General features: G+C 31.0%; 1 protein-coding gene and 1 long non-coding RNA gene across 2 annotated transcripts in view; one reads left to right on the top strand and one right to left on the bottom strand.

The window, feature by feature from the left end:
* Positions 1-1,176: 1,176 nt before the first annotated feature.
* On the bottom strand, positions 1,177-3,970 carry LOC139518728 (uncharacterized). The gene is made up of 2 exons (XR_011663439.1): positions 3,848-3,970; positions 1,177-1,633 (listed from the first exon to the last, which is right to left on the bottom strand). It is a non-coding gene; the product is annotated as an uncharacterized lncRNA (long non-coding RNA).
* Positions 3,971-4,141: 171 nt separating this feature from the next.
* LOC139518713 (3'-5' RNA helicase YTHDC2-like) overlaps positions 4,142-25,008 on the top strand; it is a 48,055-nt gene continuing 27,188 nt past the window's right edge. The window contains exons 1-13 of the mRNA XM_071310190.1: positions 4,142-4,241; positions 6,044-6,207; positions 12,023-12,113; positions 12,630-12,817; positions 17,032-17,234; positions 17,714-17,880; positions 18,120-18,222; positions 18,513-18,669; positions 18,956-19,010; positions 19,292-19,463; positions 23,029-23,164; positions 23,488-23,680; positions 24,203-24,372. Of these exons, the coding sequence (XP_071166291.1) occupies positions 4,204-4,241; positions 6,044-6,207; positions 12,023-12,113; positions 12,630-12,817; positions 17,032-17,234; positions 17,714-17,880; positions 18,120-18,222; positions 18,513-18,669; positions 18,956-19,010; positions 19,292-19,463; positions 23,029-23,164; positions 23,488-23,680; positions 24,203-24,372 (1,837 nt within the window). The 5' untranslated portion in view covers positions 4,142-4,203. The remainder of the gene's footprint in view (positions 4,242-6,043; positions 6,208-12,022; positions 12,114-12,629; positions 12,818-17,031; positions 17,235-17,713; positions 17,881-18,119; positions 18,223-18,512; positions 18,670-18,955; positions 19,011-19,291; positions 19,464-23,028; positions 23,165-23,487; positions 23,681-24,202; positions 24,373-25,008) is intronic.

Genomic DNA, 25,008 nt, shown 5'->3' with positions numbered 1-25,008 from the left:
TCAAGTTTTCTAAGTCTTAAATTATTTTTTTTTATTTTATTTATTAAATATAAGTTCTCATCTTGCTTGATTCCAAATTTCAAGTAAATCCTTCCAATAACAAAAAAGTATTAGGCATTTACATTTCTGTCAGGACATTGTCAGGACAATAGTATTTTCGAGGTCAAGTTGGTCAGGTCAAGTTTTCTAAGTCTTAAATTATTTTTTTTTATTTTATTTATTAAATATAAGTTCTCATCTTGCTTGATTCCAAATTTCAAGTAAATCCTTCCAATAACAAAAAAGTATTAGGCATTTACATTTCTGTCAGGACATTGTCAGGACAATAGTATTTTCGAGGTCAAGTTGGTCAGGTCAAGTTTTCTAAGTCTTTAATTATTTTTTTTTAATTTTGTTAATTATATTTATTAAATATAAGTTCTCATCTTGCTTGATTCCAAATTTCAAATAAATCCTTCCAATAACAAAAAAGTATTAGGCATTTACATTTCTGTCAGGACTTTGTCAGGACATTGTCAGGACATTGTCAGGACATTAGTGTAACCCGTTATAATTGATTTGTCTATATTTAGAAACGTAAACTGGAAGGGTTTTTTTTCACACCAGAAAGTGTTGTCAATTTTGTTAGTGATTAATGCATTTCATTTCAGGAAAAAAAATATTTTAATTATTTTTCAGGGATAATGCATTTGTTAAGGTCGGCGGGAATAAAAAAGCGTGAAAAGTGAATTTTATATTTATTCTGGAAATCAGCAAAATCGGGTCGGCGGATCCGTAAACCAATAAAATAAAAAATCCTGGCCTAAAGTACATTTGTATATTCAATGCAGTACAAATTGTGTTATGGTACTTAAAAAATGCATGTCGGCTTAACTATAAAAGGGATGTTTGCTGGTTGTAGTTTCAAAATTACCATAAAACAAATTATAATTCCCAAAAATCATCAGTTTCCATTTTAAAATTTAGTTTAGAGTCAAAGTTGACTTTTATCATCTAAAGTTTCGATAGAGTGACTTTATACCAACTGAGAAAACTTACTTTCAACCTATAAAGCTGCAAATTTATGAATATGATAGAATTAAATTACCGTTATTTTAACATTAAGTAGATGTAATTATGATTATGAGTGAACATGATGATATGTGAACAAAAATAGAAAATAAAGTTCAGATCAAATTTGATATGTCATGATTTATAAGCTAAAAAATGTTGAAATCTATGAAACAATTTACAGATGAATGTAATATGAAAGCTATGATTTAGTTTTAATGGGTGGTATGTTTTTTGTTGATACACATTTGTCACACACCCATTCTGCATACACTTCTTGTGTTAACATGAGATAAGCTGGTTCTGTAAGTCTTGAACAAGTCCTATGAAACCAAAAGTTACATCCACTTTCACATAATATAGCTTGTTCATTATCATGTACTTCTTTATGACAAACTCCACATGGATAAATTGGTGGTGCGTTGGGGTTGGACGGATTAAAAACCATTGGCTGGTTCATGGGATAGACCTTCCCTGGCATCTGTTGTGGACTTGGACCATTAGATGAAGAGTTAGGAGGCATAGGTGGTCCTTGGTGATTATTTTGCATTTTGTTTCATCCAGTGTTTTCAAATGTCAGTACCTGTAATAAAATTAATAAAGTTAATTTTATTTAAAAGATATAAAAGGCTTTAAAATCACAAACAGAATATAAAAAAGTTATCCATTAATATCTCATGGTTTTAATAATGATGACTTTACAATACTGAACAATGTAATATTGTTACTTTTATAAATACAACAAGATTTATAATGTATGTTCATCTTCATAAGACTCGTCAATGATGCTCTCATCAAAACAATTGGAAGGCCAAATCTATTACAAACTTTAAGAGCATTAAAAACCCAAAATCCTGAATGCACTCACTGGTGGATCCAGAAATTTTCATAAGTGGGGGCCCACTGACTGCCTAAAAGGTAGCCCGCTCCAGTCATGCTTCAGTGATTCCCTATAGGTAGCAATACACAGTTAGAAGTTTAGTTTCGCATTATGGCCCCTGTGAATTTTTTAAATATGAAAGTTTTTGTACAATAAAATTGATTTTTAGATAATTGAAGAATAATATAGCCTTCTTAGTGGGTTTATATGAACATTAAGATTGTTATTTACATGTTTTATAGGCCATTTATATGATTGACAGTCCGTATTTTCCTATCCGTACCGTTCATAGGTCCATACATTATTGTAGTGTTTATCAACAAAGATTTTGCACTCGATCTTTTCAATTCAATTTTATGGAAAAACGAGCAGATAAGCATATGATTTTTTTGGGACCACTTGATAGATATAAACCTATGGATTCAGGAAAGGTATTACTGTAATTGATTGAAATTTTCCTTTAGACCAAATTTTGGAGACTTTTGTGACATGTTTACCCCCCTTTTTTGCTATATTTTGTATCTAAGAAATGCAGATTGTTGCCATGGTTACACCCAAGAGGGATTATATTTCACCCTTATGACCATTAGAAATCAAATCTATGGAAGATTCTCTTTCTATAAGTATATACATGCATAACACACATATAAAGCCTTCTTTGTTAGACAGGAGGGGAAAGAGGGTGTTTAAAAATTATGAGTGTCAATTTTAAGTTTTTTTCCTAACTGTGTATTGCTACCATACAAGCAAATATTTCCCAAAAAGGGACCCCCCCCCCCCTAAATCCACCTCTGGCACTTCAGTTACATTTGGACCAAACGAGAAAAAAAAAATTGGTAGTTAGATACCAATTCTAGCTAGGTATGTGTGTGAGAGTCATGATCGTATATATATTGACTAAGGTGATGGGATTGCTCCTCTTAGAAAATTTGGTAGATACTTAGTCCGTTGTTAGCTGTTTAGCTAAGGAAGTTTTTCTTTAGATCAATTGTGAGGGGGGATAGGACCTTTATTGGGACTCCGGGGTCGGGTGTTTTTAAGCTCGGGATTTCGGGATTGACCCTTTCGGGATCTGGGAATCCTTTTTTTCCGATTTCGGGATGTCGGGATTTGCTCTATTTAAATTCGGGACCTCGGGATTTCGTTTTTTCAAGTCCGGGATTTCGGGATCAAGACCCCTCCTATCCCCCCTCTATTGTCATACATGCTGCCTTGTTATACAGAGGTCCCTGGTTCTAGTCCTGGTGGAGACATGCAATTTTGTAATGAAATTCATGCTCTCTGGTTAACAAATTAAAGAAATAAAGTATCCTCGTGTATTGTATTTTCAACCTACTAAAATATTTTTCCGAATTTCCCTTTTAAATGTTTGAAAATAGACATCCCTAATATTTTGAGAGTCACTAGTATACTTGTTCATAACATATTTGTATCTGAAATATATTTCGATCTTTATTTTTTTTTTAAATTTGAGTTAATTAGATTGATGGCACCTTTGTTGACAAAAACAAGCGTCTTGTGTTTTCGACCTATCTAAGAAATGGGTCCAAAGTCGGAAATGACATGTCTTACAAGTCCGAACCTTTTTATGATTGATGCCAAATTTCATATGCCAAAATGTTAGAGGCAATCGTAAATTATATAGGGATAGTAGATCTTGCCATGGATAGAAAACAAGTGCCTGTGGTTCTGTAGATGAATTTAACACTGGTCATTATCTTAAATTTGGAGATTTTATTTGTGTTAAGTCTTCCCCTCAGCTATGACAGGGGAAGATCTCCTTCTTTGAAGGTTTCAGAGGTTTGCAGTCACACAAATATTATCAGCATTCTGGAGCTATGATTGTAGCAAGTAAAAATGTTCATGATGCATTTAAGAAAACGATAACTTAAAGGTAAGTTCTAAATTTAAAGTTACCTTAATTATTTATTTACTTCATTAATGAATAAAATTGTTTCTTTGTTTTTACCAACTAGAAACCAAAACCAAAACTTGGTGCTTTGACCGGAAGTTTCTACTTTCACATTAATCAAGACCGTATGGGATAGAAAATCAAATGCTTCTAAAATAAGGGTTTTTCTAATATTAAATGACTATTAAAAGTTGAATATATAAAATTTTACTTTTACACAAAATGTGTGTGGTTAAATCTTAAAATTAACAATCATAACATTACTATCTATATATTTGAAATTGGTAAAAATTCACATCGATTCCGAAGAAAATAAAATGGATGCCGTGTAGCAGACAACATTTGTGTGTGAAACAATATAATGGATTCGTCTAAAGGCACGGGACCCTATTTGCAAAGGTATATTGCAGGAAGGTAGACCAATAAATTACCGTCCAAATAAGGCTCTAAATTTACTAGTTGATCTCACACGTTGTGTTCACAGACACCTGTTTCACTATCAGTATCAATAAAAATTGTTAAGTTTATAAATTTTAAAATCTAAGAAAAATTGTAATAAACTTTTAATCTACCTCACTCAATCATTCGCCAGAATGTTATTTTCCAAATGTTGATGGTTTTCTATACCTTAAGAAGAATGGGAATAATTTATTTAAGGCTAACTATCCATATTTCTATTTAACTACCATTTTTTTTGCCGCCACCATCAATATACTGATATATTTGCCACATTTGGATGCGCATACAATAGCAGTGGGGGTAAACAAATCCTGGATCGTGGTTTAAATGACATATAGGGTATGTGAGTCTTAAACCGCTCAAGACTACCTCAGTAACATCAGAAATATTTAAAGGCTGTTCGCATATTAGTTACATGTATTACTGTGTATGCTATAAACAAATAAAAAAATTAAGTAAATTGTAATTTGATGTTATGAACCTAGCCGCTCTTTTTTGTACATTTTCCAGTTGGTTTTGAAGATATGTTTGATGTGGGTTTCAGGCGATGCTTGCATATTATCAAGATCAAAATCAAGATCAAGATTCAATAAATTGTGTTCAAGTCCCTTAAATTATTGTTCTTTGACTGAATAATCGATTCTTTCCTCACTTCTGTTTTACCTTTAACAAATGTTTAATAGTTGGCAACCATTGCTGATCATTGCTGTTTAAGTTACGGGATATATATATTATGTTATATGATATATATATATATATAACCAAAAATTTGCGAAAGCAAATTTACAGATCTAACATTGTTGGGTTGATGTTTAGACGAGTTATATATATATATATATATATATATATATATATATATATATGGATAGTTGACTCCCAATACACCTTATCGCTATTTGTCCACCATTACTGGATATCACATAGGTTCCCGTAAAATTTTGACGTCATAAAACCAAATATCTGACGCAACAATGAAAAAGTGATTGTTGTATGTGTCAAAAGTTCAAGCCGCCGGGTCAGCCGGGATTAGCGATAAGGTGTATTGAAAGCAACATGTACATGTGCCCTAAAACAACCAATCCATCCACTTACAAACTTGCTACTGTCGTTCTAATATAGATTTTGTGAAGATTCAACTTGTTTTGTAATCGGTTATTATTTGTTCTGTTTCTGTGTTCCATACTGACAAATATGTTTTATATTAGCTTAAAACCCTTCAAACATTAAATGTGATACACAAAGATGGAACTGTTTTACTTTCAAAGTCGCATAATAGTGATATCTATGATGTACAGATTTCAATTCTCACCATTTTACACATGCTTTTCAAACTTCTGGTTTCAACATACACAAGTTTCTAAATTGTTTTTTGTGTGATTCAGACTTATTTTAACAATCTTGAAGTGTTCTAGAATATTTACAGTTTCAGCATCTGTTTGGTGATGGAAAACAGGTTTTTCCAAGAAAATACTGCAAATGACCATGTACTATTTGAAATTACTCGAGTTTCATTAGACCTTTTCTAACAGTTACAAAAAGTTTTGTTACCTGAAAAACGTGGGGAGAAGGGTGTGTGGACTATGAACCAGTGAGAACTATACAAGCCCGATTACCGTATTAAAACCCAAGTTTAGTTGTAAAATGATTGAAGGGTCAATTTTGGTTTCAAACTATACAACTGTTGTGTTTGCTTTTAAAATGCTACACTGTTTTTGGGCTAGATATTGTAACTTTCATTTTAGAATAATGCAAAGACAAAACAGTTCATCACCAAGACCATCAAGTTGTAGTAGTGGTGACAGTTTTAGAGGTCCAAAACTAAAGCAAGAAATATGTATAGGAGAAGAAGTCAAGATTTCTGTTCATTTGGCAGTGGAAAGGTTCAAGCTAAATGATACTCAAAAAGGTATTGAAAGGTTTAAGATTAATAACACACAAAATGGTATTGAAAGGTTTAAGATTAACAACGCACAAAATGGTATTGAAAGATTTAAGATTAATAACACACAAAATGGTATTGAAAGATTTAAGATTAATAACACACAAAATGGTATTGAAAGATTTAAGATTAATAACACACAAAATGGTATTGAAAGATTTAAGATTAATAACACACAAAATGGTATTGAAAGATTTAAGATTAATAACACACAAAATGGTATTGAAAGATTTAAGATTAATAACACACAAAAAGGTATTGAAAGATTTAAGATTAATAACACACAAAATGGTATTGAAAGATTTAAGATTAATAACACACAAAAAGGTATTGAAAGATTTAAGATTAATAGCACACAAAATGGTATTGAAAGGTACAATCTAAATGATACACAGAAGGGTTTTGAAGCTAGATGATATAACAGAGGTATTGAAATTTTAAAGCTAAATCATATGCTAAAAAGGTATCAAAATGTTTAAGCTTAAAGTTAATGATACACAGAATGGTATTGAAAGTTAAAGTCAAGTGATTCACAATAAGGACTTGAGATAAATGATACACAAAAATGTTTTGCAAGGTTCAAACTGAATGATTCACAAAATGTTATTGAAAAGTTCAAACTAAATCATCATTTACTAAATGTCATTATGATGCACAAAAAGTTTCAAACTAAGTGATACACAAGAGGTATTGAAGGTTCAGGCTAATTGATCCAGAAAAAGTATTGAAAAGTTTTTAATTGTTAAAGCTAAATGATGTACAAAAGGTAACAAATAATTCAAGTTTTTTTTTATCTTTTATTTGTTTTTCAATAGTCAGGATTTTACACACCCCATTACACTATATATATAGCTACCACCTGACAATGGTGTCAAGGGGTAAATACAGAATATATAAGAAAAAAAATATAGCAATATATACAAAAAGAATCTCTGACTAATTAATTTTTAACAATAAAAATAATTTAGGTTACATATAAATTGTATTTGATTTATCTCTCCTCTCTCTCTCTCTGACTTACTCACATACAACACTAATACTTTCACTCATCTGTTTTGCTACAATATGTATCATGACTTACTTTTTAATACAAGTTTTTTTAAAGAAACAAATTTGCTCATAATTTATAAATTATTTCTTTTCTCTGAACTAAACATAGATAATATGAAAACAATACTTAGTTAAATATTACATGTAAAGGAGACCAAAATTTTTCACAAACTTGGACTTTATCATTTTTCTTTGCAATATGATTTTCAAGAAATTGGTATTTCTTTATTTTATTCTTTAACTCGATCATATTGGGTTTTGTTTCATTCAATTTACATTTGTATATATAATTCTTTGTAATTATGATTAGCAGATTCAATAATAAACTTTCATGTTTGCAACCAAGAAATACATTCTCTTTGTTGAGATTAAAATTTACAAAAAATAGTTTCACAATATTGGAAAAAGACTGCCACAATTGAAAAGTTATTGGGCATTCAAAAAACAGGTGTTCAATGGTTTCTTCTCCAAGTTTACAAAAAGTACATAACTTGGTATCTTTTAATTTGATTTTGTACAAAAAGGTATTAGTTGCTATAATTCTATGCAAAAATTTATATTGAAAGGTTCTTAAATAAGCATCTCTACAAGACGTTTTTGTTATCATGAAATACTCTGACCATTCTGTAGTATCAATAACTAACAGCTCTGCCCATTTCAAAAATTTAATTGTTGGTAGTTGAATAACTTCATCTACTAAGTTTTTATATATAAATTTGGCTTTCACATTACACCTGATTTTTTTTAAGAAAGTATCACCAGTGTTAGACTTATCTAAATCTTGATTTTGACAGTTATCTTTAAGGCATTTTTTCATAGCGTTAGGAATTTTTGATATCAAACCATAATATTTAATAAAATTGTTGGTTTGTACTTTTTCTTGAAATTGCTCAAATTTATAAAAAATCTATTTTCACGATTAATAAGGTCACCTACTGACTGCACACACCCCTTTTCCCATTGAATGTAATATGGGAAATCATCCAAAGAAGAAAAGTTCAAAATATCTAAGGATAAAATGTCACTGACAGAAATCTCAGTAATAGGTTTTGCAGCGGAAAAGCATAGTAAAACATCCTTCCAGAAAGAATTTTTACATCTTTTAGCAATCTCAATCAGCTTTTCTTTCTGAAGATTTAAAACCCTTTCACCCCCATACTGCATAAGGTCTGCCAGTAACAACTGCTGCCAGCCACCGCTAGGGTTTGCCAGCAGTCTTTTTATCCAACTAATTTTCAAATAGATATTAAATGAATGAAGATGTACCATATTAAGTCCACCTTGTGAAATATTACCAACAAGTGTGTTTCGCTTAATTCTGTCTGGTTTTCCATTCCATATGAAATCATAAAATAATGAAGTGAGCTCTGTTAACCTGGAGTGTGATAGGTTTGGTAATGCAGTCAATAAATGGACCAACTTTGAAAGAGCAAGTGATTTAATTACTGTAATTTTTCCTAATAATGTGAGTTTTCGATGTTGCCAGCTCTTCAGAATTGCAGAGACCTCTTTAATTTTCTTAGCAAAATTAATTTCTGTGATACAGCTTAAATCTAAAGAAAACTCAATCCCCAAAAGTTTAAAATTTGAATGTGACCAATGAAGTTTTAAGTCTGGACATAAAATAAGATCAGAATATTTTTTACTTCCAACCCATAGTGCTTTTGTCTTTGAAGCATTTATTTTCAAACCTGAAATTTTATAAAAAGATTCAAAACATGAAAGTGTTTCCCTCAACGATATTTCCCTTCCATCTAACATAAGGAATGTGTCATCTGCGTACATGCTTAAAAGTGATTCATCATCATTGATAGTAATTCCCCTTATGTCAGGATTACCTTTTAATTTCAAAGATAATAATTCAACCCCAATTATAAATAAATAGGGAGAAAGAGGATCTCCTTGTCTGCAACCTCTTTCTAAATGAAAAAACTTAGACATGTGTCCATTATTTATAACACAACTTGATGCCCCTGAGTATAAAGTTTCAAACCATCTACATAAAGAATGCCCAAAATTAAAGCTTTTCAAAGTATTTTTTAAAAATAACCATTCCAAGGAATCAAATGCCTTTTCAAAATCAACAAGTAGTAAAAGACCTGTCTTATTATTTTCCTCAAGATAGTGCATCAAATCATATAAAAGGCGTGTGTTCTCACCCATAAATCTGTCTTTAATGAAACCTTTTTGTGTGTCACTTATGATAAATGGTAAAACGGGTTTAAGTCTATTAGCTATAACAGCAGAAGCTATTTTCATATCAGTATTCAAAAGACTAATAGGACGCCAGTTACTAATATACTGTCTGTCTTTTCCCTCTTTAGGAATGCAAGTTATTATACTTTGATACTGAAAATCAGAAAATTTACCCCCCGCATATCCAAAGTGAAGAGATCTAAAGACAAAAGGGCCAATATCTTTCCAAAAAAATTTATAAAAATCTACAGAATACCCGTCAGAACCAGGACTTTTACCATTTGTCATAAATTTTAAAGATTCAGCACATTCTTTAAAAGTTAAATTTCCTTCACAAAGATCACTTTGTTCTTCTGTAAGCTTAATGTTATGATTAAAAAATGATGTATCATTGCAATCTAATTTTTTGCTTGTACAAATTTTTATAAAAATTTTGTTGTTCCATCAGAATTTTTGATTGCTCTGAAATATGCTGACCTTTATCATCAATAAGTTCTGTTATGGTTTTCTTAATAAAATTTTTCTTTTCTAATTTACAAAAATAATTTGTACACTTTTCACCATTCTCATGCCAGTTAGCTCGAGATCTTAGCAGCAAGCCTTCAACTTTCTTTTGTCTACAATTTTCTAGTTCAAGTTTTTTTTCAAATAAAGATTTTTGAACCTCATCATTTGGAGAAAGATTCATAATACTTTCAAAATATAAAATATCATTTTCAAGTTTGATAGTGACATTTTTTTCCTCTCTGGATTTATTAATGCTGTAATTTATTGACAAGGATCTAATCTTCATTTTTAATATTTCAAAAAATGTTTGATCATTACATGACAACTCAACAGAAAGAAGATTTTCCATATCACCTGACAGATGGTATTCCAAAATAGTATCATTAATACATGATTTAACCATTTTTGTATAATCTGCATCTCTAAGTAACTGAGAGTTAAATTTCCAATAACTTTTGCCCCGTTTCTCTAAACAAGCTGAGAAGGTGAAAAGAATTGCTGAATGGTCTGTTCTATAACCAGGAATGATAATGGTATTCTTCATAAGTGAAAAAAGGTCTTCTGAAATTAAAAAATAATCAAGGCGACTTTGTTTTATTGGTGAGGACTGACGCCAGGTATATTTCCTATCTTCTGGATAGCATGTACGCCAAGGATCAAGTAGTTCAAAAACATCAATGATTTCATCAATTTTTTTACGGGAGTTAGGGTTTCTATTATGTTTGATATTATATGTATCCATAAATTTATCTAATACAACATTCCAGTCACCACATAGTAAAACACTGGTGTTTTTAAAGATTAAAATATTCTGCATTATTGTGTCAAAGAATGAAGGTTCATCTGTATTATAACCATACAAACATGCAAAACTTAATCTTTGTGAAAAAATTGTTATATCAAAAATAATGTAACGACCATTATCATCAATAATAGAATTATGCACAACAAAATCCAGACCCTTTTTAAACATAACCGAGACACCTGCACTTTTACTGTCTTTATGACTGAAAAAGCACTTATTTCCCCATTCATCCTCCCAGTATTTTTCAATGTCTTTATTGCTATGAGTTTCCTGAAAACACACTATGGAAGTATTTTTACTCCTAGCCCAATCAAAAACATCTGCCCTCTTTTTGGAGTTTGAAAAAAGACCCCTCACATTCATTGATAATATCGTTACATTATTATCCATGATTATATCTGAAGTAATGATTTATAAAACATATAAGCAAGTTCATAAGTACAAATATACAATTGTAACAAATAAGACATACACAAACATACACACATACAAACATAAGATGTCGCACGAATAATTCAAGTTAAATGATGCACAAAAGGGTATGGATTGGTTTACACTAAATGAAACACAAAAAGGTATTGAAGGTTCAGGCTAAATGATCTGCAAAAAGTATTGAAAAGTTTTGAATGCTAAAAGCTAAATGATGTACAAAAGGGTATTGATGGTTCAGGCTAAATGATCTGCAAAAAGTATTGAAAAGTTTTGAATGCTAAAAGCTAAATGATGTACAAAAGGGTATTGATGGTTCAAGCTAAATGATGCACACTAAAAGATATTAAAAGATAAAATCTAAATGATACACAAAAGGATATTGAAAGGTACAAGCTCTAAATGATACACAAAAGGATATTGAAAGGTACATGCTAAATGATGTACAAATGGGTTTTGAATGGTTAAAGCTAAATAATGCACAAGAGGGTATTGAAAAGTTGTAAGATAAATCATTCACAAAAGGTAATTTAATGTTTAAGCTAAATGATGCAAAAAATGGTATTAAATATATTGAAGGTTCAAGATACATGACACTCAAAGAGGTATTTAAAGTTACAAACCAAATGATACACAAGCAGGTATTGAAAGGTATTAAATGTGTTTTTCAGACAGAATTATACAGTTTCATATCAAATGAATTTTATAAAAAAATAAATAATACTGATTGAGTCATTTCTTAATACTAACTCTTGTTACTATACTATAGTATACATGTTAATATTTTCTTTGTAGTACTGGAATTTCCATCTTCATTAACAGCCACAGAAAGAGCCTATGTTCATAGGCTGTGTCAGGGAATGGGATTTCATACAAAAAGTAGTGGGTAAGTCATGTGATCTGTTGTTGGGTTATATACACATCAGGATATTTGTATGAATAAAAGATGATGTGGTTTATAATCGATGTGGTAGTAACTTAAGATCACAAATTTACAAAGAACATCTAGTAGTGAATATAAAAAAGAAGATATGGTGTGATTGCCAACGAGACAACTCTCCAGGAGAGACCAAATGACACAAAAATTAACAACTATAGGTCACTGTGCCGTCTATAACAATGAGCAAAGCCCATATCGCATAGTCAGCTATAAAAGGCCCCGAAATAACAATGTAAAACAATTCAAACGAGAAAAATAATGGCCTAATTTATTTTCAAAAAAATGAACAAAAACAAATATGTAGCACATCAACAAATGACAACCACTAAATTACAGGCTTTCATTGGCTATCATACCACATCTTCTTTTTTATAATAACAACAAATCTATTTCCTTAAAGTATTGATATATCTTAGAATATTGTGTTGTTTGAAGAAATTGATCATTATGAGTATTCTATAGGAAGAGGTCGAGCAGGTACCTAACTGTTTATAAGAAAGAAGGGAGTTTGGCCACTCAGTCAGCAGCTAGTCTTCACATGGTCAGAAATTCAAGACAACAAATACATAGCCTTCTTCAAAGATTTCCTCTCACAAGTAAAGAAAGACAAGACTTGTTACCAAAAACTGAAAGAATTTCTGTCAATGAAGGTAAGAGATTCATAAGATATCTCATTCTTGTTTTTCACAATCTTGATTTTTGATGTAGATGTTTATTAAATTGGTTATCATGCAATATTTGCATGGCCTCAGTATCAAGGCGGTTATGTTTGATCAAACAACATTGAAAACAAGGATCAGAATCAGAAGATACAACGACCCTTACTGTGAAAAGAGAGTATGGCCACTTTAAAACAAAAAGAAACAAAACTGTAGGCAAATCCATATTTAAAAAAAAAAAAAAAAATCTTCAATCTTCAATCTTTGTCGTGATGACAGAGTAATCTCTCTTGTGAATTTTTCTCTCTTGTAAAATAATTATCACTAATGTAGTTTCTCCTTTGTACTTAGATATTGAAGGTGGCGCTTTAAAAATATTATATTATAGGGTCATTGTATCTTTTGATTTTTTGAGAAAAAAAATTAATTCTACATTTCTCCAAATATTCTAGTAACTAGCTATAGGAAAACAGCTTGTGATGGAATTTCATTTATTTTATTAGTCATGAATTTCAGTAAAAGGTAAAAACAGGAATTTTATGACCAATACTTGGTCAATACCTATTAAATCAGTTTTGTTGAACAGTTTCATAATGTACATTTTTAGTAGGTTGTTTTCTATGCTTGGAATAACAACTAACGAGAGCTAAGGGTTCTGATGCTTTATTGTACCAGTAGATAAAAACAAGTATGAAATAGCAATACAACATATATAAATAACAAGCTATTTCATATAACATAAATATATACTTTTATGGAATATCACAGATTATAATATAATACGGAATTATAATGACAAATATCATGAATATTACATATACTAGTAATTAACAATGTGTGGAGAGTTAAATGTATTGCAAGTAGAAAATGTTAAATGTTTACATTCAATGAAATTGACATCGGGTGTCACATGTACTGTTACAATAAGATAATTATATACACTACATTGGAATGCACTGTTTAAAAATTATGTGTATTCACTACGGGTTTACCTTACAAACGTTATATCTACATTTATTTATAATAACTTCATTAAAATATATAATATGGACCATAATTTGGTATTCGGCCTTTGGTTTCTTTTTGTATCCTTTTTTATAAATTCTAAAATTTTAACTTTTATTTTGTGGGTTGTGTTGGTTTTAGAATAGTATGAATGGAACAATTGAGTTTTTCGAGAAAAAATTAATACATTTTGATTCACCGTTTACATGACAGGAAACCAAACAGGAAACCAATCTTTATTTTCTTTATTTTGCAGAATATAATTCAAAAGGCATAAATAAACACCATTACTAGTGTTACTTGCTTCATGTTAATATTTAAAATCTATTTTCAATGTTATATTAAAGTTTTTTTTAAACGTGACAGGAAACCATAAGAAACCGAAAGCATTTTTTTAGTTTTATTTTATTGCAAAATCTGCTTAAAATAATCTGAACAGTATACTTTTTCTTAAAATCCATCTTAAATGTAACAGTATTATAAAACTCCTAAATATGTGCTTGTTTTGAAAACAATTAGTACAATTTATTCAGAATTTTCCATATTTTCTTCATTGATACAGGATACCATAATCGTTGTATCTTGATGTTTTGGCCAAAAAAATATATTTATATTTGGTTTTGAAATTCCAGTTATATAAAATTTATTCCAAATCATTGGCAATGTAAAATTCTTTAAATCCAGTAAAGAAAAAAACTTTTAACTTGGAATTATAATCTTTAAAATAGGCACCATGTGATATTTGTGACCTGTACACCATCTACATGGTTTCCACATTTTAACCTACTTTAGTGGGATAAAATCAATAAAGTACTTCCTTTCAAGTCATGCCTGGTAAAAGTTTACTTTTCCTTTGACAAGTTTATTGCGTTTCTGAAAAGTGTTTGCAGAACATGAATAAAAAAAAATAATTAAAAATTGTGACAAAGTTACCAACTTTGTACATTCCTAGTGTAACGGTATATTAACATTCATTTTTCATTTAATTATCTTTATTCACCTAAAATATCCAGTAATATTTACTGCTGAAGCAAAATCAATCCAACGAACATCGGCACCATGATAAGAGACGTAATTTCGATTGAATTTTCCAAGGACCCTTTACATCGTTATTGGGAAACGTAGTGTGTTTAAACGTCGGTCAAATTTGAAATCGATTTTGTCAAGTCATTGGGCATTTATTTTCACACAAGATCGTATGTAACATTATGCACATAGGAATAATAATAGACCCCCGGCGCAATCTCTTTGAAAATTGTATTTTCCTTTTTTAAACAAGTCGAAACAAGTCTACAGATTATGTTTGCTAACATCCCGTTGGAAACAAAAACAATGTTTAGAACTAGTATATCGTATGTCCGGCTGTAAGGGCGTGATCACATGTTAGTCACATGTTTCACGTATGACCGGAAATGATTAGAACTTAAGGACAAAAACAATTTTAATAAATAACTGGACTTCTGTTTCGTGTGAAATGTAACGCATAACGATAACGTCATTTTCTTACTTAATTATTACGAAGATCAAAACAAGAATGTAAATCATCTCTGATTTACCTGTTTTAACATCTCGCGAGAGTTCATATTTGCATATTGTTTTTAAGAATTCTATTACAACAAAGCAGATTACATCATCTAAAATTTGCGTTACGAAATCGGACACAAAAATCACGCCACTGTTCTTACATCTGCTACATAAATACTTATAGTTCTCTGCATTTTCTTCTCACTATTCTTATTGGTCGATGTTCTTTGTTATTTGAAAGCAAAAGTTACGAATTTGCCGGTGAAGATTATCTATAAATCAGTCAGCGTTATGCTCTTCGGAAGCAAAAAGTAACGCGAGAAACGACACAAAAATACGGTTGTAGAATCTTTGAAATTCGTATATTTCAATTTTTTTCTAGGGAAGAGTAGCATACACTTGTATGTTAATAAAAATAATGGCATCTTTAGATGTAGTTACAACTTTTCTTACAGTAATTCAAATTTTATCACTTTTCTATAGTTATAGGAAACGGAGCCCAATAGCAAATTATGGTCCATATACGTATAATAATCAAATACATAATATCATACAACAATCATAAAGTTGCAAATATAATAATCATAAAGACTAATGATGTCAATATTATTGATTCGTTAAAAGCTCCAAATTAACAGGAGGTAACTCATGTTTACAATACAATATAAACAATGTCAAACTATAAATAAATATACTCTTACCACTTGTGGAGAGAGTTGTACTAGTAAGGTTAACGGCACATCATATAAACATCACGCAATCATGTGTCCTATATAATTACACATTACATGGAGTCCTGAAACCAAAATAAGAACATAAATACTCGGACTCTAATTATAAAAATATACAATGTAACAAATATTCTTTACTCATTCATACTTGTACTTGATAAAAGCTATTTACTACAAAACTATTACTTTATATAAATGGAAACACTTTTCTGTCTTTTACTTAATAAGCCGTCATTTATAAAATATAGACTATTCATGACAATAATCAAATAGTAATTACGCAAATTAACAATACAATTCTACCGTGGCAAATATACTGTAGATTATAAAATCATATACTTATAGCTTAATAAAATACTTTCACGTACATCTTGTGTACTTGTGTTTTATGTATGCGATATGAGGAGAACATTATAAGACAAATAGAAACTTTACTAGAATATCATTTACGTTAAAATTTAAATAATGTTAATAAAGAAGTAACTTACAGTATTCTATAATAATGTTGTCCAAAATATATAAGGTTTACAGGTAAACTATGTGGTCAATATAAACAGACATAAATTCAATGGACTGTCATGGCTATCGTCCGTGGAAATATACAGGTACAAAACAAAGGAAATTAAACTTGACCGCGAAATATTAACAACCAATCAGATACAATGATTTAAGTAAATCCCTAATGAATATTCATAGAAAATAACGTGAATATTACTATACATATAAGTAAGGTTTGCAAGTAATAATTTAATACAATATTCAAAATATATAATTGAGCTTTTATCATAAATATAGTAATTAAATAGATGATTTTTACAATATATAAAATGATCATAAAAATCACTCTGCTACACATTAATAGCTGCATAGATATTTTGAACTGCCTTCTTTGTAGTTAGAATAAGTTGATTGTAAATTAAAGAAAAATTTAAATTGATTTTTCAGTAACAAAGGAACTGAACAAGACAACAATTGGTAAATTAAATAATGGAGTAGCTCAAATACCACCAGAGCGTGGCAGTTCTGATCTTGATACCTTCAGAGAAACTTTACCAGTATTTAAATTTAAAACAGAAATCATGGAGGCTATGAACAGTAACCAGGCCATCTTAGTTTCTGGTGAAACTGGGTCTGGGAAAACTACACAGGTAATCTTATTTCACTTACTAGATATAATCAAACACTATAAAAAAAAACTATTTGATGGTCAAGAGATGGCAGCAAACAGTTAAACCGACTTTTTTTTCTAAACACTTTCACATTTTTAGCTTATTTTTATGCCCAATTTATGGGCATTATGTTTTCTGGTCTGTGCGTCAGTTCTTCCGTCTGTCTGTCCCGCTTCAGGTTAAAGTTTTTGGTCGAGGTAGTTCTTGATGAAGTAAAAGTCCAATCAACTTGAAACTTAGTACACATGTTCCCTATGATATGATCTTTCTAATTTTAATGCCAAATTAGATGTTTTCCCAATTTTCATGGTAGTGTGGATGGGGCATCCCTGTACTGGGAACACATTCTTGTTAGTCTTCTATGATGAGTTATATATCGAGTTAACGTTTGGTTCTGTTCTAGTAAATTTTTTCAAAATTATGTGTTTTGGACTAATTGAATTTCACTTTTGTTTTAGGTTCCTCAGATGATTTTAGACTATTGCCAGGAGGAAAATAAAGTGTGTAGAATATTCTGTACACAACCCAGAAGAATAGCTGCTCTAAGTATTGCTGAGAGAGTTGCTGCTGAGAGGGGAGAAAAAATAGGACAAACTGTTGGATATCAGATCAGATTGGAAAGCAAGTTAGTCTAATATATATTAGTTTTGTTTTGCATACTGTTGTATTTTCTGTAAAAAGGGGAGGGGGAAATCACTTTTTAAGTTTGGTGAAATATTTATAGATAAATGAAAAGGTGAAAACAAGATCTCCAGTCGCAAGGAATTTCTTCAAATATTAGAAATATACCAATTCTTTATTGGGAAGATTTTGCAAAATTTTAATGAACCATTAGTTAAAAAAATATGTTGTCATATGTTTCAGAGTATCACCCAAGACACTACTGACATTCTGTACTAACGGTGTATTGTTAAGAACCCTGATGGGATCAACAGAATCAATGGCAGAGGTTACACACATTATTTTGGTAAGTTTATTTGTTGCCAGTGGTTACATATTTTTTTATAAGTTTATTTGATATCAGATATTAAATATCGTATTTGTGGAAAATTGATTTGATGTCAAAGGTTGCGCACGTTATTTTGGTACATTCATTTCATGTAAAAGTAAGATTTAGATTCCACTTCAAGAGTTCCTTCATAGTTGTAATGTTAGTCACCTTTGAACATTAATAAATGCACAGAAAAAAACAGACTGTTTTATCATAATGTATAATGATCTAATTCAGAATCTTTTGTCTGCTGCTTTCATTTTCAGGATGAGATACATGAACGAGACAGATTCAGTGACTTTCTGTTAATAGCGGTCAGAGACTTACTTGAGAAATATCCTGGTCTGAAAGTTGTTTTGATGAGTGCAGCATTAAACATTGATTTGTTTGTTAAATATATGAATGGTTGTCCTGTAGTGTCAGGTTAGACCTGTTTATAAAATTTTAAAAGGCATGCATGTTTATAAGTGTATGTACAAATAGTTTTCAAATGAAAAATCAATTTAAAAATTTCTATTAGAGTGTCGTTAAATTATCAAGTTTCCATCTTATTTAAATGTTGTTGAATTCTTGAGTTATCTCCCATTATTTTACACCTTTTCTACATACATTGCAACCATATAATTAAAAAGGCAATCAACTTAGCAAACAAAACCATCTATATCCCATTACCTGCACAATATGTTAATTGTGACTTTTCCTCTTTCAGTTCCAGGAAGTCTGTTTGAAGTAAAGGAATATTATCTAGAAGATGTGTTAAAATGGTAAGATATTGACTCAACAGTATTCATTGGCATTATCAAATTTAAATAATTAACTAAAAAAAAGGGAAAATTTCTTAACATCATCTACCCCTCTGCCCAATGAAAATTCATTTTCATTATTTTTGAATTTTCATTATTTTTTCTTTTGTATACACAACTTCTAAATGAGAGATAAGAGATATTTTTGAAACTTTTTTTAGTGATAAACTGTGGTTTGCCTATTATTTAGTATTAAACAAATATTTTCAAGCAATTGGTTTACTACTAAAATTGAATTTAAGGTCTGGTTATACAAACAAAGTGATGAATAAACTGAAGAAAGAAAAAGATCAAGTTGAAAAACAGAATGAAGAACTAAAACAATGGTGTTCACAGATATGTGCTGATGAAGAAGATTTAGAGGATGATAATGATGACAGTGTTATACACAGTAATACTGACAACATTACAGAGGTATGCACTAGTGTATGAGGTAATAGTAATAGTCTTCAATAGCTGTAAAACTACTATTAGTATTTAGTATGAATTACTTTAACCACCACTTGGCAATAGGACAGGCATTTGTTGAGAAAAGAGCACCTAACATCATTTTTATGCAGTTAAGCTGCATTATGCGAGCACCCTAGATTTGTGTTCTACTAAATAAATCCTGAAATACTTGCCATTGTTATTATCTAGCTTGTTACTATGTTATATATAACTAATTGAACAATTTGTTAATACTTTTTATTCTGGATTACAAAAAAAATGACCAGAAAAACCTTAAATGATCGTCGATTTATCCAAAAGTTTTAAAGTTACACATAGGAAGTAGTGCTTATTAAAAATCCTTGTGTAGTTCATTATGACTTGTGCTTTTAGCTAAGATGTCCAAGAACAATTGTATGAAATATTTAATCGCCGAAAATCTCTTAAGACAAGCAGTTTAGATTTCCAAAATGACAAAAGTCGTAGGAATATTGTTTGTCATCAATACGTAGTACAGCTACGTCAGTAGTCTATTGTATAATTCAACTGTTCATGCTGTTGGCGGCAATTTCAAATTAGAAAAAGAAATTTTCATAGCTTTTCAATTTGGAGGCAGGTGTGCAAATTAGCGGTGGTCCGAGACCTTCCACTTTTGCAAGGGGAATTTCGACAAGGATAGTTGGTTACTAGTTACGCCCGACGTAGTCGCCTTAAATTTGAAAGAAAATAAGAAATTACTTTGCAAACCTTTTCACCATGTTCACCAAAGTCTCCAATAAAACGAGCTAAAAACTTATTTTTATCATTATTATTCATGACGGCGATGTTCATTTTGTTCAACCGCTAGCTTTATACAGAAAATCAACGACAAATATTGTATAAATTCGAGTAAAATCGTATCTGATTGACAAAAACAACATTGTAAACACATAACAATGGCGGCCGTGAAGACAAAATTTTACAGAATCGGATCCGATTTCTGGAAGCGAATAAGGGTAATTCCAGGTTTGACGATCATTTACAAAATAAATCCAAGCAGGTGAAAAAATACATCTATGCATGGTAAATGAATATAAACACTTATATTGTAAACCAAAAGATATATGTAAAAGAAAGAAAAAGCAGAAAAATATTTTATTCAGAAACTAAAAATTACTTTTTGATAAATTTTAATTTAAAAATCCAATACAACGTGACAGCTACGAACAGTATATCTAACAATATACATGTTCATGGTCACAGTCTAAATTTTCTTTATAAATGATAAATGATGATAATGCATGTGAGATGCTTTTAAAGTGTAAACATATTACTGCAATTTCGAGGGGTTATTTGTTTTTTCTCAATTTTGAAGGGTCAATTAAAGTAGCTGAAAGTTTCATTCTTTATTTTCACAAATAATGCAACTTTATTATATATACCTTAATGTAAGTAAATCATATGATATATAGGTGGCATTCTTTGGGCCACTCTACCCCCTCCTGGTTGATTTTAGGTTAGGAGGGGCGCAAACTTAAATTTTCGCCGAGCAGAGCGAGGCTAAAAAAAAATTGAGGTAAAATTATCGAAATTTTCTTTATTAAGCTGAGAACAACCCATGCTTTGCAAATTTAAGGGGGGTGCAAGCCCGCAACCCTCCCCAGTCTGAATCCGCCCCTGCATATATTCAAGTATAGGACAATATAATAAATAAAAAATGAAATATAGGGGGAGTCCCTGGAGTTACCCCACCCCTCCTGTTTGAGAACTTGGAAACGGTCGAGATCCACACCCCTTAACCATATATATTCATGTTTGTGACAATATGAAAAATCAAATGAAATATAGGAAGAGTCGCTAGGGGTCACCCCACCCCTCCTGTTTTAGAATTTAAAAATGGTCGAGATCCCCATCCCTAAACCATATATATTCATGTATGGGACAATATATCAAATCAGATGAAAGATAGCGGGAGTCCCTGAGGTCACTGTTCACCCTCCTGTTTGAGAACTTGGAAATGGTCAAGATCCTTACCCCTAAACCATATATACTCATGTATGGGACAATAACAAATCAAATGAAATATAAGGGAAGTCCCTGTGGTCATCCCAACCCTCCTGTTTGAGAACTTGGAAACGGTCGAGATCCCCACACCAAAACAATATATTTTCATGTATGGATCAATATAACTAATTAAATGAAATATAGGGGGAGTCCCTACCCTTCCTGTTTGAGAACTTGGAAACCAATGAGATCCCCACCCCTAAACCATATATATTCATGTATGGGACAATATAACAAATAAAATGAAATGTAGGGGAAGTCCCTAGGGTCACCCTACCCACAGTGGCGGATCCAGAAATTTTCATAAGTGGGGCCCATTGACTGACCTAAGAGGGGCCCGCTCCAGTCACGCTTCAGTGATTCCCTATATAAGCAACCAAATTTTTTCCCAAATCCTCTGCCTACCCCTACCTTTTTGAGAACTTGAAAACCTTTGAGATCCCCACCCCTTAATTATATATATTCATATGTATGGGACAAAATAACAAATCATTTACATTTACTATGGGCAAGTCAGTCAGACCTCATCTTTGATCCCTGTTGTAGTGAACATTTGTCTGATTCGTGTCTCATAATTTTTGTACTATAGAACACAAACTCAGTTTTCTTTCCAGGGAAACCAGTCCATTCATACTTTTACATGTTCATACTACGTCAAATTGAACTTTTAGCAGTCAAATAAAACCAAGGTTAACTACCAAGTAGAACAACTGCAATCATTGGGAACTTGTACCACTGCAGACTCACCATAAAAAATATATATTGATATATGCATTGCTTTTGAAACCTTGATAACATATAAATTATTTGCCTTAATAAATAAATCATTAGATAAACATGAATGTACTATATGAATGTTTAATGTTGAGGCAACATTGCCACAGTTTTCATAATTACGGTTGCCTTGGTTTTTGGTTAACTGCCCTCAGCGCTTACAGCGCTTTGATCTTACTTGAGACATCAGTCAGGCTATCCATTTGTCCAAGAAGCATTTTTGTTTTAAATGCAGTCAGTAAAAAATTCTTTATTTAAATAATGGTGATGCTTTGTTGTATTAAAGCAGAAGTATTTGTTGTGTGTTTTACAGTTAGGCGAAGAGAAAGAGAACTTAGAACCCGGAGTAATAAATGAATTGTCTGTTTTACAGTTAGGCGAAGAGAAAGAGAACTTAGAACCCGGAGTAATAAATGAATTGTCTGTTTTACAGTTAGGCGAAGAGAAAGAGAACTTAGAACCCGGAGTAATAAATGAATTGTCTGTTTTACAGTTAGGCGAAGAGAAAGAGAACTTAGAACCTGGAGTAATAAATGAATTGTGTGTTTAACAGTTAGGTGAAGAGAAAGAGAACTTAGAACCCGGAGTAATAAATGAATTGTGTGTTTTACAGTTAGGTGAAGAGAAAGAGAACTTAGAACCTGGAGTAATAAATGAATTGTCTGTTTTACAGTTAGGTGAAGAGAAAGAGAACTTAGAACCTGGAGTAATAAATGAATTGTGTGTTTTACAGTTAGGTGAAGAGAAAGAGAACTTAGAACCCGGAGTAATAAATGAATTGGATCAGTTGCTGAGTGAAGCATGGTTAACTGGCAAAGAAGATGTCTTCTCACAAATATTTCATTTAATTCTCAGTGAAAATGTCAGCCGTAAGTAGGAACTATTCATTTTTCCAACACATAAAAAAGCATGATCAAGTACCTGAATGATATTAATACAGTTTTATTTGCATCATGTTGAGGTCTTTATCAACATAGCTTTACCAGTATTGCTCCACTTGATAACTTACCATTGGTTGTTTTTTTACAACCAGAAAAACATAATTGTTACAGTGTTATATCTGTTTTCAGTTAAATACCAACACAGCTTTACTAGCATAACACCACTTACTAATCTACACCACTTACTGATCTTTGGTTGTTGTTTTGCTACCGTAGACACATATTTGTAACATTGTTATATTTGTTTTCAGTTGATTACCAACACAGCCATACCAGTATAACACCATTAATGATAGCTGCTGGTCGGGGCTTTACATCTGTAGTGGAACAGCTGCTGAATTTGGGAGCTAATATAAACGTGAAAGCTTCCAATGATTGGACTGCTCTTTATCTAGCACAGAAGTTCAAACATGAAGACATATGTGAATTACTAGAGGCAAATATGTGAGTATACCGTAGATTCAGTTTTTTAGAGGATAGCAATTTTTGTGGATATTTGATTTTGTGGTTTTGCCAAAGTCTACATACATTTTATAAAAAAATTGTAATTCCTTGGACATTGGAATTCGTGGGTTAACAGGTTACTACAAAATTCACAAAAAATGATATCTAACAAAAAGTTATGATTTGACAGTATATAAAATTAAGAAGGTACAATTTCCAATGAGACAACTCAAGATCGAATGACACAGAAATTAATAACTATAGGTCAATGTACAGCCTTCAACAATGAGTAAAACCCTAACTGTATGGATATTCATAATTAGTTTTTAAATATATTATTTCATTGACCATGCTATAAATATATATATGCGTAGAATACATACTGGTAAATCAAAAGAATTAACTGACCTGATTTTGCCACAAGCTGTGAAATCTTTTGCAAAACCATCATCTATGGTAATATAGCAAATGAAAATATGTATTCTTACTACAGTTGTTACAGTGACATATTTCTAATTTTAGGGATGTTCCTGTAATGGGTCCAGGGGGAGATAACAATTTAGATTCTAATGTCATGTCACCTGAGGACAAAGATTTACTTAGTAGATATCATCATAGCTTTGACGATGAATTAGTGGATGCTGATCTAATACTTGGTCTCCTCATCAAAATACTATGTACAAGTCAAACAGGTAAAAATATTTAGAGTTCAAGCCAAAACATATTATATTCAAATAGTCAAACAATTAATATAATGTGTACAAGTTAAAACTATATAGAAATAATGTGTACAGTTCTAACAGGTAAAACTAGGGCTTCCTCCACCAATGGAAACTACCAGCAATGATATAGCTAAAAGTTAAATGGCTTCAAACACCAACAACCAACCAAACAACATCCTATATCTTAAAAGATATAACAGCTAGGGAATAAAAGCCTCTTGATAATTAGAAACACAATGGATTACATTTTTTTTTTACAATTATTTCTGTTGATCTGAAATCTAGTGAATCTACTCTTTAAAAGAGTGCTTGCCCTCAAATGACTAGTTTTATGTTTTTGGATTTTAAGAAAAGTTTCTAGTTCTTAAAAGAAACAAAGGAAAAGAGAAATTGAAGGACCAGATTTTGTACTGTTCCAAAATTGGTCCTGATGACGCCGATCTAATCAGGGAAACATAACAATAAAAGATGCAGTTTACTTAAGTGTTGTTGTAAATGTAGGGGTGTACCAAAATTAGTTCAAATGTTAATATTCTCAATCTTTCAATTAGTCAAACGATATTGAACAAGGTTGAACCAAAATACCAATATTGTATTCAGATATTC

Source organism: Mytilus edulis, chromosome 4 (genome assembly GCF_963676685.1).
Source record: "Mytilus edulis chromosome 4, xbMytEdul2.2, whole genome shotgun sequence".
Lineage (NCBI taxonomy): Eukaryota > Metazoa > Mollusca > Bivalvia > Mytilida > Mytilidae > Mytilus > Mytilus edulis.
This window is presented reverse-complemented; position numbering and strand designations above follow the sequence as displayed.